This window comes from Chrysochloris asiatica, unplaced genomic scaffold (genome assembly GCF_000296735.1).
Source record: "Chrysochloris asiatica unplaced genomic scaffold, ChrAsi1.0 scaffold00023, whole genome shotgun sequence".
In the NCBI taxonomy this organism is placed as follows: Eukaryota; Metazoa; Chordata; class Mammalia; order Afrosoricida; family Chrysochloridae; genus Chrysochloris; species Chrysochloris asiatica.
Window position 1 is genome coordinate 22,685,558 of NW_006408541.1, and position 16,427 is coordinate 22,701,984.

The 16,427-nt window shown below is 40.6% G+C and overlaps 1 protein-coding gene across 1 annotated transcript in view; it reads left to right on the forward strand.

The window, feature by feature from the left end:
• LOC102821630 (receptor-type tyrosine-protein phosphatase T-like) overlaps positions 1-16,427 on the forward strand; it is a 1,273,932-nt gene that overhangs the window by 1,001,400 nt on the left and 256,105 nt on the right. The window contains exon 13 of the mRNA XM_006839353.1: positions 6,451-6,487. Coding sequence (XP_006839416.1) covers positions 6,451-6,487 — 37 coding nt within the window. The remainder of the gene's footprint in view (positions 1-6,450; positions 6,488-16,427) is intronic.

A 16,427-nucleotide genomic window follows, 5' to 3' on the forward strand; every position in this document is an offset into this window, starting at 1 on the left:
ACTCTGGTAGCATAGTGGTTACGAGTCCAGCTGTTAACCTCAAGGTCAGCAGTTTGAAGCTACTAGCAGTTCCATGATAGAAAGATAAGGCTTTCTGTTCCTGTATAAATTTACAGCCTCAGAAACCCTATGCAGGGTCTCTGTGAGTCAGAACTGACTCCAAGGCACATAACCACCGCCACTCTCGCATATGTTACATACCTAGAAGCATAGTACAGTAAAGATAGAGCAGAAAATGCACTAAAGTGTCTTCCTTTCCCCAACGCCTCATGTAGTCTTAACACAAACAAAATACTCACTGCATATTTGTTGAACTGATTTAAGGACTTTGGGTATCTACACACCAGCCCATATGATAGCCTGCACAGTGTCTGGTATGTTCCTGACTTGCTTTCTGACAATTCAATCACCCAGAAGGTCAAGAAAGTGACTCAGGGCTTTGTTACTCTGTACCTAATTCAAACCAACAAAGATAAATTGGTTAGGGAATTAGAAGTGTCAGGAACTTAGGAGAAAGTGAACATGTCAGCCTTGTGTTTGTGAGAGCCAGGAAGAATTAAGCACGAGCAGACATGTATTCTAGATACAGAAAACAGACCTGAAAAGGTGTAGGTGGAGGGGGTGGTGAGGAAATGGCTTGTTTTCAACCATGAAACTGTGGAAGGGCTGGTAATTCTAAGGAGGATTAGAAAGTACTTGGGAATTAGAGGAGATTGTGGGATAAACCATTGCAGCTATCTGTTGTTGTTAAGGGCCGTTAAGTCAGTTCTTACTCATAGCGACCCTGTATAAGGTTTCCAACGAGTGGCTGTTAAGTTTGAACCACCAACCTTGTTGTTCAAACCGACCTTGCAGTTCAATATTTATCCTACAGCACCACACCAGGACTCCTAGAATTCCTTTTAATGCAACCACATTTTAAAGACAGCATCTCCAGAGAAGGCAGATTAATGTTCATCTCATCTCTGCAGAGATGATGTGATTCAAAGGGACCAAGAAGAAGGCTTCTGGGGTGCTGGTAATGTCCCTATGTAGTCTGGATGCTGGTCATAGGGGTGTGTTCACTTCATGAAGATTTGTCAAATGGTCTTTAAGATGACCATTACTTGTCTGCATGTATGTTTTACTTCAAACCAACTCTATAATTATTAAGATTTAGTAGATGTCCTTACATTTTGAATTACATTTTAAACTCTAAATTTTGAGTATGCCTAGCTTTGCATGCTAGTTTATGAACCTGAGATTATAATAAAAAAATATAATTTACTGTATGCATTTAATGTGATTTGATGAATACTAGTCCATGTTAGTACAGCATCCCCACAATCATTTTTGTCAACAGCTTCATAATATGCCTCAGTATGGACAGACCACAGCTTTCTTTCTCATTCCTGTATGGTTAGTCATATGTTGCCCCTCATTTTTACTTTTATAGAAGCTTCTTCTACATGTTAGGTTTTTCCATAAGAATAGATTACTTGATGTAAGGAAAACAAAATCAATTCTCTTTAAAGTTTAGATACATATTGAGAAACTACCAGTAGCAAAAGTTGGCCTCATCAAACCCTTGCCCACTGCTATACTCAAGAACTATGCACAGAACTGACACATTTTCTATTGTATCACTTGTAAATCCTTTGTCTTTGTATACAATTGGAATCCTTTCTGATCACCTCTAGTCTCCTGGCACCTCTCTTATTCTATTCAATTTCTCCATGGTACTTACTGGGGTGCTGAATGGTCATTTACAGGTTGGCTTTAGTTCTTTGGAAGTTATACTTTAACTATCTGAGATTTCGGTTCATTGACTCTTTAAATCAAATCACAGAAACAGAAGCCAAAGGACTTGAAGAACTTTACCCTTTTACCAAACAGGGGGGTAAAAAATAGTTTGCTCATTTGCAATGTTTCACTCATTTATAATTTCAGTATTTTGGGCTTCAACTCACAGAGTTCTACTTTATTTTTATACATGTTCTCAGTCATTTCTCCTTCTTTCCATCTTCTGAAAAACAAAACAAAAAACTCTTTTCCTTGAAATATCACAGTCTTCAATTCAAATTTGATATAAGCACCTCACATGAATATTTCATATATTTGAACCATTATTTGTCAGATTCTTTTAACATTTCTACATTTTCCATTTTATAAAAAAAGCAATTGTTCATTTTTAAAGGGAACACTTTCCAGCATAGAAAAGGAAGAAAAGAAAACACTTGCTTCCAAGAACAAGCTAAATCAACCCATCCCTCTTTCTTTGAGAGTACTACAGTCTCTGAAATGAATTTGACCTTGTTCACAAGCTATTTTTTGGTGGAAAAATACAGTAGTAAGATATGAGTGCATAAACAATTAATGAGATTAACAACTAGTCAGATAGCCAAATCAAAGATTTTGATAAAAGATGAATGCCAACAGCAAGGATTCTAGTACAAGCCACAGGGATCTACCCATGGCATTTTCCAGCTCCCTATGTATGGTAAGGAATCCTGGTGTGGTGCTGTGGGTTAATGCGCCAGACTGCAAAGCCATTTGAACTGCAAGGTCGGCAGTTCAAGCTCACCAGTCACTCCTTGGAAACCCTGTATAGGGTCGCTATGGGTCGGATCCGACTTGACAGCACTTAACAACAACAACAATGTATGGTAATGTTTTGATGAATTTTTCTAAAAATTGAGGTCCTGTAATTTTCAGGTGATGAATACCATCTATAACAATTGGATCACTCAAAGAAGATGGAAGTTAATACTGTTCAATATAAACTATAGAGAATCCTCTATCTGGACCCAAGAAATGCAACCACATTTACATGTGTATAATCAAGCCTAGGTTGTTGATGTAGTTAAGTGCCATTGAGTAGGGTCCTGTCGGGGACCTGCCTCGACAGGGGAGTTCGGTTCACGAAGTAGGGAGATCTGGCGGTGACAGAGATAGGAAAAGAATACACACAAAGATGCAGCGAGAGAGACAAAGAGACACCCCGAAACCAGAGTGGATGCAAAACTGGCGGGCAGACCCTGGACTACAGGCATCGTGGCCCCTGCAGGCAGTAATGCACCACCCTGCAAACCGTAATGCATACAGGGTTCAGTCTGCACCCCCTTTTTATTTCAGGGAGGGACTTTACACAAAGGAAGAAGGGGATTATTAAGACAGGGTACAGAAATGAAATGTGATTAACCGTTCAAAACAGGACACAATGATTTACAGGAACAAGTTCTAAAACATACATCGCAAATTGTCTTAATAATCTAACATCCTTAATTTTCCAGAAATTCAAGCAAATTGTTATAAATTACTTTTTAGGTTCAAATCCCAAGGCAGCAACTCGAGGTTTCTCCAGGCTAATTAACATACCTATAGCACTTAATCTCGAATGGGAAAAGGTGAAAAGGATTCAAAAGGTCTGGGAGGAGTCCAGCTGTTTGAGCTACCTGGCCTAGGCTTGCAGGAGGAAGAGGGACACCTGGGGATGATTAGAAGGGCTGACACTATTATTCCTTGAACAATACCCCAGAAGTCACCAATCTACTTTGAGTGAATACCCTGGGCAGACTGTCTCCAGAGTCTCCCAGCAAACTTGCCTTTGGAATTTTTTACAGCCTCAGCTTTAGGAGGGGCTTTTGTTTTAATATTTGTCCATGGGTATCAAGGGCTCATGTATTAAGTTAATATCAAATATAACTGAATCACTTGATAAAGAACAGTTTTGCCATGCTTGCCAGGTGGCCAGAGTTTGTTCCTCAGAGATATTTGTTCCCAGAACCTTACGCACTGCCAACACAGTGGCGACATTAAGAGAGGCACATAAGAAACCATTTTCTCAGAAGCTACAATTACTGGAGTTCGAAGCATAGAATGAATAATATGACCAAAGAAAATTATACAGAGCTAGCCCAACAGTGAGTTCATAAAAGCCAATGAACCCGGGACGTCCAGAGGTCACTTCCTTGGGCCCTCAGGGTCCCTGGCTAGCCATGCTGAGTGGGGCCATTGGTTAGGAGTTTCGTCCATGACACAGGTCCTCAACACCTCAGTGCTTAGCAGTCTCCAACAGGGTCCAACTGATAGCAATCCTGTATAGGGTTTCTAAGGAGCAGCTGGTAGATTTGAACTGCCACCTTACAGTTAGCAGTCCCGTGCCTACCCTACAGCACCATACCAGGACAATGACAAAGATATTTTGGGGGAGAAGGGGTATTTGATGGTGCACTTATTGTGAACACTGAAAAGCTGGAGTGTTGGCCATGTTAACAGAAGTCCAGGATAAGTAACGAGTGATAATGGAGCTAGGCAATATACTGGCAAGATGGCCTGTAGACTGTTCCTCGCCATTCTAGCCACTGTATCTTAATAGGGACAAAAAGGGAGGATATTCCACTATGAGTGGCTAGGATGGCTCAAAGAACTTGAACATTTTCATCGAAGGAAATATTGAAGAAGAAGTTTAGCAGAAACTGAGCACCATCTTGTAATATTCAAAATCCATCCTAAAAATCAAGGGTAGACTTTCTGTGCACCCGTGAAAGAGAATCAAGGCCATTGGGGTAACTATAGAGAGTCATATTAGCATTTAATTGTTGTGGCAATATCTAACATTTAGAGGAGCACAAACACAGAATAGGCTCAGCTGTGTTGTTGTGGCTGTTGTTGTTAAGTACCATTTAGTTAGTTCCAACTCATAGCGACCTTATGCATACCAGAATGAAGCACTGCCCAGTCTATACCATCCTCATGATTGTCATTACACTTGAGCTCATTGCTGCTGCCACTGTGCCAATCCATTCTGATGGAGGGCTTCCTCTTTTTCTCTGACCATTGATTTTACCTAGCATGATGTCTTTCTCCAGAGACGGGTCCCTCCTAATAACATGTCCAAAGTATGAGAGATGAACGCTCACCATCCTGGGTCTAAGGAGCATTCTGGCTGTACTCCTTCCAACACAGACTTCTTTATTCTTCTGGCAGTTGATGGTACTTTTACTATTCTTCTCCAACACCATAATGCAACAATTCTTCTACAATCTTCCTTATTCATTGTCCAACTTTCACATGCATACAAGGTTACTGAAAATACCATGGCTTGGATCAGGCCTACCTTAATCCTTAAAATGGCATCTTTGCTTTTGAACACTTTAAAGAGGTCTTGTACAGCAGACTCTGCTGTAGACATTACTATTTCTTGTCTACTTCTGGGTACACAAAGGATTTCATTTCCTTGTTACACTGAAGTTAGGCTGGCCATGTGACTGGTTCTAGCCAATGGAACAGAAGTGGAAGTTATGCTTTGAATCCAAAGCGTTTAAGCACCAATGTTTGACTCTTCAGCCTTCTGTTCCCTACTTTTGTGGAACCTGAATCTCTGTGCTAAAACAGAGATACCAGCCTGGTTGCTGAGTGACTGCAATGACTACAATGACCCATCCCTACCCACCAAATCTAGACAACATTGGACGTGCAGTTTGAGTGGAAAATAAACTTTTGCTTGCTATTTTTAGCTACTGAAGTATGGGGATTTTATTGTTGCAGTGTAATTCTTCCTATCCTGACTAACCAAGTCCCTTTATGATGCAGTGTTTCCTTGTGACTGAGCATCAAGATGACAGTCACTGGATTCTCAAGCTTTATGGTTTTGTGACTCACACACTAACATTTGTCACCTTTCCTTTTCATTGCTAGATTGCATTCAAGCTGTTGCTAAGGGTCTAATTTTGTCAACTGGAATTTTCACCTAGCTCCTGGATCTCAACAAACTAGACTATAATGATTCCTCTTCCTAAGTACCTTCTTCTGTGATTCTGTTGCATGCCCAGCAAGATGTATGCATCTTGTCTACTTGGGGAACAGCCAACCATAATTAGATAGTTCACCCAGCGAAGACTATTTCTACACAGGCACTCACATCATCCAGAATGACGGTGACTCACCAGAGATCTTAGGGTCAAAGTGATATTATGAACATGAACGCTATAGTTTTATTCTTATATATTCATATTGTCTGGGCTTTTGCCAAGCAACCTTTCATTCCAGTCTATGCATATAAATGGAGTATTTGCCTTGCAACAAAGTTTCCCAAGGATTTCTTTGGTACCATCTGCTAAATCACAAGACTGAATGAAACATACCGCATGCCATAATATCCCAATTAAGTGTTAGTGTTAAAACTGTCCTGTGATGGACAGTATCCCATATGTTTATAAAGTGGTTCTATCTGAGGTTGAGATTTATGAGATGGTGGGAACCAGACGATGAAAGGAACAAAAGTTTGTACATACCTGAAAAGAAATGCAGGAATGAAAAAAATTTTGATTCTAATGTGGTAAAAAATGGAAAAGATATATTTTAAAGTATAATGAAAAATATAGGCATCTGTGCATGCAAAAAATGTGCTTTATGTAACATTCCAAACCCACAACGAATTAACTGGAGACTCATTTCTGTTGTTCACAGGAGACCAAAATCAACTGTGTCCGGCTGGCTACCAAAGGTATGTTGGCATGTCTTTTTCTGGTTGCAGCTAGCTAAGATTGTTTCTCTATAGTCACTTAGGGCAAGTTTAGGCAACACTGACTACAAATAACTTGAATTTATTGCTAGTCTCACTGAGGTCATCTGCATCCAACCCATCATCTTAGAATACAAACAAAGATCACAGTGCTTGAAGCATACAGTAAGGGCTCAGAACATATTTGTTGGATGGACGGATGGTTAAATGGCTGGGTAGATAAGAGGACAGAGTAGCATGTTCATCAGTGGATTGATGAAGGTAAAATTACTCAGATTTTCTTCAGTTATATATTAATTAGTATATGTGAGTCTACTGTTTATTTTCCTTTAAGCATGTCCACTAGACTTATCTCCTGGTTTTGTTCTTCTCTCAATTGGTACATGGTTTTCAAAGTGAGGTGCTCAGTTCTGGTGCCTTAATAATGAGAAAACAAACACTGCATTCCTATGTAGTTGACAGTTTCAATATTTATCCCCCAAACCAAGGCAGTATTGTTCAGACTCATCACTTTTTTCTTTTTAATTGTAATTGAATTGTCTGGATCTTTCAATTGGTACATGTTTCTACTTATTACTCTTTAAACAATAACAACAAAAACCAATGCATGTTTTGTTATCATTTAACCTAGTACAAGGTTGAATTGTTACAAATCAGGTTTATATTTTTGTTATGGAATTGATATTTTAAACAGCTACACCATATACCAGAGTCCTGGTGTAGCACCGGAGGATAAGTAATGGACTGTTACCATAGGTCAATGGTTCAAATCCACCAGCCACTCCTTGGAAATCCCCCTACATGGTTTCTATGGATCAGAACTGACTTGACAGTATTTAACAACAACAAGGAATGTCTATGATGAAATGTGTTGACTCTGCATGATAAGCACTGTACTGTGAACCACAAGGGTGGCAGTTCAAGCCCAATAGCCATGGGAGAAAGATGAGGTTTTCTGCTCCTACAAAGGTTTACAGCCTCAGAAACCCTAAACAGAGTGGCTGTGAGTCACTGACCTGTCAGCACTTAACAAAAACTCTACATACACATACAAAAGCTGGGAGATTCTATCTTGCTAGTTGCATTTATTGATAGCATACATAATTTTATAGTTTGCTTCCAATGTAATGAAAATTATAAATATCCCACAGCTCATCTGTCAGTTTGTTGTACTGTAGTGATGTACATGTTGTTGTGATTCTGGAAGATATCCCACCAGTATTTTAGATACCAGCAGGGCTACCCAGGGTGGACTGGTTTCAGATGAGCTTCCAGACAAAGACAGACTAGGAAGAAGGAGAGATGGACTACTTCCAAATATTTAGTCATGAAAAACCTTATGACTAGCAGTGGGGCGCTGTCAGCACCAGAATATTGAATACTGAGAAACAACTGTAAATATCCATTAATAATAGGAACATGTAATGTATGAAATATGAACCTAGGAAAACTGGAAATTGCCAAAAATGAAATTGAATGCATAAACATTGATATCCTAGGCATTGGTCATTTTGAATCAGATAGTCACATGGTTTACTATGCCAGAAATGATAAATTGAAGAGGAATGACGTCCCATTGATCATCAAAAAGAACATATCAAAATCTGTCTTGAAGTACAATGCTGTCTGTGATAGGATAATATCCATACACCTACAAGGAAGGCATGAGTCCCGGTGTTGTGCTGCGGTTAATGCGCTGGACTGCAAAGTTTGTTTGAACTGCAAGGTTGGTGGCTTGAGTTCACCAGCCACTCCTCAGAAACCCTATGTAGGGTCGCTATGGGTTGGAACCCACTTGACAGCACTTAACAACAACAACAAACAAGGAAGATAAGTTAACACTACTATTATTCAAATTTATGCACCAACCTCTAAAGTCAGTGATGATGAAATTGAAGAATTCTACCTACTTCTTCAGTCTGAAATTGATCAAACAGGCAATCAAGATGTATTGATAATTTCTGGTGATTGGAATGCAAAGGTTGAAAACAAAGAGGAGGGATCAATGGTTGGAAAATATGGCCTTGGTGATAGCAACCATGCTAGAGATCATGTGACAGAAATTGCAAGACTAAGGACTTCTTCATTGCAATTACCTTTTTTAAACAACATAAAAGATGACTATGCACATGGACCTCACCATATGGAATACACAGAAAACCAATTGATTACGTCTGTAGAAAGAGACAGTAGAAAAGCTCCATATCATCAGCCAAATCAAGGCCAGGGGTAGACTGTGGGAGAGACTGTCTAATGTTCAAATGCAAATTCAGGCTGAAGCTGAAGAAAATTAAAATAAATCCACAAGGGACAAAATTTGACCTTGAATATATCCCATCAATATTTAGAGATCAAGGCACTCTGGTAGCATAGTGGTTACGAATCAGGCTGTGAGCTGCAAGGTCAGCAGTTCAAAACTACCAGCTGTTCCATGGGAGAAAGATGAAGTTTTCTGCTCCCGTAAAGATTTACAGCCTTGGAAACCCTGTATAGGGTCGCTATGAGTCAGAACTGCCTCCATGGCACATAACAACAACAACAATATTTAGAGATCATCTGAGGAACAGATTTGATGCATTAGACACTAAAGACTGAAAACCAGAAAAGTTGTGAGATGACATCAAGAACATCATACAGGAAGAAAATAGAAGGTCATTAAGAAGGCAATAAAGAAGGAAAGACCAAAATGGGTGTCAGAAGAGACTCTGAAATTTGGCCTACAAGATAGAGATGCTAAAGCAAATGGAAGAAGTGAGGAGGTACAAGAGCTGAACAAAAAGATTCAAAGGTCAGCTTGAGAAGAGAAAATCAAATATTATAACAAAATGTGCAAAGACCTGGAGTTAGAAAACCAAAAGGAAAGAACACAGCATTTCTCAAGCTGGGGGAACTGAAGAAAAAATTCAAGCCTCAACTTGCAATGTTGAAGATTCTAAGGGCAAAATATTAAAAAACATCAAAAGAAGATGAAAGGCATATACAGAGTTACTATACCAAAAGGGAATGGTCAGTATTCAACCATTTCAAGAGGTAGCATATGGTCAAGAGCCAATGATCCTGAAGGAAGAAGTCCAAGGTGCATTGATGGCATTGGCAAAGACCAAGGAACCAGGAATAGATGGAATAGGAATTGAAATATTTCAATGAACTGATGCAGTACTAGAAGCACTCATTCATCAAACCCAAGAAATTTGGAAGAAAACTACCTGGCCAAATGACAGGAGGAGGTCCGTATTTGTGCCCATTCCAAAGTCAGGTGACCAAATGGAATGCAAAATTACTGGACAATATCACTGATATTCTATATGCATTAAGTTTTACTAAATGCTCTGGTAGTGTAGTGGTTACGAATCGGGCTGCGAACCTTAAGATCAGTGGTTCGAAACTGCCAGCCGCTCCGCGGGAGAAAGATGAGGCTTTCTACTCCCGTAAGGATTTACACCCTCGGAAACCCTGTACAAGGTCGCTATGGGTCGGCTCCGACTCGAAGGCACTTAACAACAACAACAAATATAATATAGAAACAGCTGCAACCATACATTGACAGAGAACTTCCAGAGGATCAAGCCAGATTCTAAAGAAGACGTGGATTGAGGGATATTACTGCTGACATCAGATGAATCTTGGCTGCGATCAGAGAATACCAAAAAGATGTTTACCTGTGCTTTATTGACTATGCAAAGGCTTTCAATCGTGTGGATCATGACAAGGTATGGACAACATTGCAAACAATGGGTATTCCAGAATACTTAATTATATTCATGAGCAACTATCCATAGAACAAGAAGCAGTTGTTCCAACAGAACAAGGAAACACCAAATTATTTAAAATTAGGAAAGGTGTGTGACAGGGTTGTATTCTTGCACCATACTTACTCTATCTGCATGCTAAGCAAATAATCTGAGAAACTGGATTATATGAAGAAAAACATGGCATCAGGATTGGAGAAAGACTCATTAACAACCTGTGTTATGCAGATAATACAACCTTGTTTGCTGAAAGTGAAGAGGACTTAAAATACTTAATGAGGAAGATCAAAGACCACAGCCTTTGATATGAGTTGCTTCTCAAAGTAAAGAAAACAAAAGTCCTCACTACTGGACCAATAAACAGCACCCACATAAATGGAGAAAAGATTGAAGTTGTCAAAGACCCCATTTTACTTGGATCAACCATCAACACTCATGGAAGTAACAGTCAGGATATCAAACAATGTATTGCCTTAGGAAAATAAAAAAGAAGTCTTCTTCTTTAAAGTATTTAAAAAAAAAAAAAAAAGGAACAAAGATATCAGTTTGAGGGCTAAGGTGCGCCTGACCTAAGCCATGGTATTTTCAATAATCTCATATGCATGTGAAAATTGGGCAGTGAATAAGGAAGACCACAAAAGAATTGATGCATTTTGATTATGATATTAGAGGAAAATATTGAAAGTAACATGGACTGCCAAAAAAAAAAAAAAACAAAAACAAAACCACACACACAAAAAAAATCCAGATCTGTGTTGGAAGAAGTACAGTCAGAATGCTTCTTGGAAGCCAGGATGGCCAGACTTTGTCTTTCATACTTGGGACATAGTGTCAGGAGGGACCAGTCCCTAAAGAAGGCTATCATGTTTGGTAAAGAGGAATGGCTGGCGAGTTTGAATTGCCGATCTTGTGGTTCAAACCAACCATGCGGTCTAGTGCTTATCCTACATATGTTGTTGTTGTTATGTGCTGTGGAGTCAGTTCCAACTCATAGCAAGGGGTCCTCAAAAGTTTGTGAAAAATGGAATTGAAAATCAATGGAATTTTCCACAAGATTTTTGAAGTCCCCCTTGTATGCCTATAATGTGCTGTTTTATATAAAGGACTTGAACATCTACAGATTTTGGTATCCACCAAAAGTCCTGGGACCAATCAGTCCACCACAGTTACTGAGGGACAACTGTAACTTTTGTAACTGATGAAAATCAAATCAATATGCAGGCACAAAAGGCAAACCACAGGAGGCAGGAGAAGACAAAACCTAAGCGCTCAAAGTGACTAGGAATCACCTTTTCACTTAAGTCAGGAGTGGTGGGCATATCCCTAACTTGTTCCCTCTCAGGAACTCAGGCTATGCAATGAGAGATAAATACTCTGTGAAAGAAGAAGGATGGATGATGTGCAAACAAAGTGACACAAATCCCAGGCCTTGGCTGACTTTTCCTCAGAAGAAAACAGATAGTCTAGGAAGAAGAACACCATCAATTGTAAAGCACTGGGGCTCTAGGTAGCAAGCTGGACAGCTGGGTGTTTGTCGCATCTCACTGAAACAGAGCAGAGAGAGGGAAGGACACTTGAATAGTGTGAAAACATCCAGAAAAACCCTCTTCACCATGACAGTACTCCATGTATCCCTTCCAGCTAGTGACCTCCACACAGGGATGAGTGACTGTGATTGTTCTGCCATCTGTGGAGTATGAGGGAATCTAAGGACACCCATTGGGAAGAATTCCTTCCCAAATGGAGTTTGGTGGGTCCGATTACTTGAACTGAGACTTGCAAGTAGTTGGGTATGGGAATAATGGGAAGGAATATTTAACCTTATACTTGCCTGGTATTTCAGGGCCTAGTAGTGGAACTGAAAGCACTAGATCAGAAAATCTCTCTACTTGACCCTACTAAGTAGGTTCCCCTCTTGTGTAGTTTATGATCTTTCTTCCAGTGGAGGTTGTGCACAAGCAAGGTGCATGAAAGGACATAGGAAAGGACATGAATGTATGAATGACTGAAGGTCCAGCTGATCAACCTCTGGCAGGGCTGGGAGGGAGCAGGGAGTTGGTGATTCCAACCATCCAGAACTGGGATTCCAGTTGAGTGAGGGCCACCATTTAAATGCAGAGACATGAGATTCCAGCAGTACTTGTGAATGGGGCTGGGAGCTGGATAATCCAGAACACTTCAGGTAGTTAGCCTCACAGTACAGCATCACATAGTGAATATAGAAATAGGGCAAAAGAAAAGAAACCTGCCTTCAATCAGCATCCACCCTGTGTCAGGCCTTGGAGAATAAAGGCAAAGGCTCCCTAAAGTCATGCATTGCCCATAAAGAGTTCCCATCAAGCATCGAAGGCCAGGAATTGATATCTGACCCTTTTCATCCTCTTCTGACTACCTATTTCAGATTTCCCTCTTTGAGGGTTTGACAAAAACAGCATTCCTTTTAACCAGAGGAAAATACAATATGGAACTCCACAGGTATGGGGACATATAAACTCACAGTGGCAGATTCCACAGACTCTGTTTCCCTCCAAGCTCCTCCACTTCTTTGCCATCATGGCACCTTTCCCATGGGGCTCCCATCTAGCCTCCAGCCCCTGAAATGAGATAAAAGTACAGAACTGAGGTCAGGACACAGGTGAGGAAGGAACAGACCAATGTCCTGTCCCTCAACCTATTTCTATAGCCAGCTGTGTGTATCGTGCAGAGATACAAGGTTCCCACTTGGAATGGCCCCTAAGCATTATTAATTCACAGTGATTCAAAATTGACCCTAAGCTAAACTTCAGTTAGATACCACCTCTGGCTCCAATGCGTGGCTCAAACATTTGCCTTTCTGTAATGCCTCTCTTGGTCTCCCAGATTCTAGTTGCGAACTGCCCACATTTAACATTGGAAAGCAAGCAAACAAGGCAGTTAGGGACAGCAGCTATGTGGGCTCCAGTGCAGTCTGGTCTCCATTCAGCTATTCAAGATCATTGCATGGGGCAGGAACCAACCCTGCCATAGGTTGATCTAGGAGATGGGCTGAGGTTCAAGTTTGGCTCCTGTTCCAGATGGAGGCTGCTTCAGGCAGGCAGCTGAGCTTGAACATTCTATGCAAGGCACCCTGGGAAGCACCCACTCTGACACATCATATTCTTGGTGTATGGCAGCAGGACCATTATTAGATGGTCCCTATGGTAGTGGAGCTACTGAGACCTCTGGGAAGAGCTCTAACTGGGGAATCACTTTGTCTTAAAACCGCTTGGAGTTTGGTCGATCCTGACTCATGGTGACCACATGTGTGTCAGAGGAGAACTGTCAACTGACATAGGGTTTTCATTGATGATTTTTCACAAGTACATCATCAGGCCTTTTTTTCAAGGATCCTCCAGGTAGACTTGAACTTCTAGCCTTTTAGTTAGCATGCTAACCATTTGTACTACCCAAGGACTCCCCATTGGGGCTTAACCAGATTTGCTATGACAGGAAGTTCCCAGCACAATGTTGTTGTTGTGTACTGCCAAGTCCATTCCCAATCATAGTGATCCTGTGTAGGGTTTCCAAGGCTGTAAATGTGGGCAGGAGCAGAAAACCTCATCTTTCTCCCATAGAACAACTGGTGGGCTTGAACTGCCAACCTAGTAATATGCAATCACGCACTTATCATACAGAGGCACCACACAAGCCCAGAACAAAGTTGGCATGCAGTAAATATTTGCTGATAATGATCGTCTGTGTAGTCAGCAACTCACTTCATTGAGGTCTTGCTCAGAATCTCTGAACCACTGATAAAAATGATTGCCTTGATCCATTCCTAAGTCATTTTAAACATACCAATCACTAGTAGTTTGCTGATAAACTCCTCTTCAACAAACTGGTTTGCAGTTTCATTGGAGTCCCCTAATCCACACTTTGTCCAATTCTCCCCTCTGCCTGACTCTATGTATCCACGGTTCTCTTTATGGCTTTCCCTTGCACACAAGCTCAACAAGATTAGCCAGCATGACATGCTACCTCCTCCCTGTAGCCTCATCCTAGCTTCTAGCCTCTTGCTGAATATGTCCCAGGACACTGTTCTTGCTCAAGTCTTCAGACACATGCAGTTCTTTCCAGCTTTGGGGCCTTTGCTCAACCTATCCCCTCTGCTGGCAATGCTCAGACTGCCACATGTGTCTGCTTAGCAGATATACAGACTGCACATGTTCACACTCACTTGTTCAGAAAGATCTTTCTTGATCTCCAATCAATGTATATCCCTAACACATTCTCTCATATCATACCCTATACTTTATTTTCAGGGTGTTCTTCACAACTTGGAGTCCTGGTGTGGCGCTGTGGACTAATGTGCCAGACTGCAAAGCCATTTGATCTGCAAGGTTGGAGGTTCAAGCTCACCAGCCACTCCTATACAGGGTCACTATGGGTCAGGATCCACTCAATGGCACTTAAAAACACCAACTTCACAACTTGCAACTATATATACTTATACATATTGTGGTTGTTAGGTGCCAACAAGTTGATACTGACTCAGCAACCTTATACACAATAGAAGGGAAGACCACTCAGCCCTGTGCCAACTTCACAAGTATTGCTATGCTTGAGCCCATTGCTGCTGCCACTGTGTCAGTCCATCTTGGGGGTAATCAATCCTCTTCTTTGCCAACCTTCCATCTTACCAAGCATGATGTCCTTTCTCAAGGACTGGGCCTTCCTGAAGTATGAGAAATGAAGTCTATCTATCCTGGGTTCTAAGGAACACTTTGTCTACTTCTCCCAACGCAGATTTTTTGTTCTTTTGGCAGCCCATGGCACTTTTAATACTCCCCTTCCATCCTCAAATGCATCAATTTTTCTATGATCTTCCTTATTCACTATCCAAATTTCACATGTATATGAAGTTGTTAAAATATCACGGCTTGGATCAGGTGCACCTTAGTCCACAAACTGACTTCTTTGCTCTCAAGAGGTCTTGTGCAACAGATTTGCTTAATGCAATACATCATTTGATTTCTTGGCTGCTGCTTCTGTGAATGTTGATGGTTGATTCCAGCAAAATAAAGTCTTGGACAACTTCAATCTTTTATCCACTTACATTGATGGTATTTATTACTCCAGTGGTGAGGATTTTTGTTTTCTTTACATTGAGGTGTAACCCATACCAAAGGTTGTGGTCTTTGATCTTCATCTATAAGTAGTTTAAGTCCTTTTCACTTTCAGCAAGCAACGTTGTATCATATGCATATCTCACATTGTTAATGTGTCTTCCTCCAACCCTGATGCCACATTTGTCTTCACATAATCCAGCTTCTCGAAGTATTTGCTCAGCATACAGATTGAATATGTATGGTGAAAGGATACAATCCTGACACACACCTTTCCTAATTTTAATCCAGTCAATGTTCCCTTGTTCTGTTTGAGCAACTGCCTCTTCTTCAATGTACAGGTTCCTCATGAGCACAATTAACTATTCTAGAATGCTCATTCTATACAATGTTGTCAATAGCTTGGCATGAGCCACACAATTGAAAGCCTTTGTGTAGTCAATAAAGCACAGGTAAATATCTTTCTCGCATTTCCTGCTTTCATCTAAGAGCCATCTGAAATCAGCAGTGATATCCCTCATTCGATGTCCTCATCTAAATCTAGCTTGAACCTCTGTACGTTCCTTGTCAATGTACTGCTGTAGCCAGTTTTGAATTATTTTTAGCAAAAATTGTTACTTGAATGTGAGAGTGATGATACTGTCTGATGATTTCCGCATTCAGTTGGATAGCCTCTCTTTGGAATGGGCACAAATAGGGATCTCTTCCACTTAGTTGGCAAGGTAGCTGTCTTGCATATTTCTTGGCATAGATGTGTGAGTGCCTCTAGTGCTGCATCAGTTTGTTGAAAGATTTCAGTTTGTAATCCATCAATTCCCAGGACCTCGTTTTTTTGCCAATGCCTTCAGTGCACCTGGGACCACTTCCTTCAGTATCATTGGCTCTTGGTCATATGCTACCTTTTGAAAGGGTTGAAAATCGCCCTTTTTTTTTTTATTTATCCTGTATATGTCTTCCATCTTATTTTGATGCTTTCTGCATCATTCTATATGTAGCTCAAAGAATCCTTTAATATTTCAAGTCAAGGCTTTAATTTTTTTCTTCAGTTCTCTCATCTTGAGAAATGCTGAGCATGTTCTTCCCTTTTGG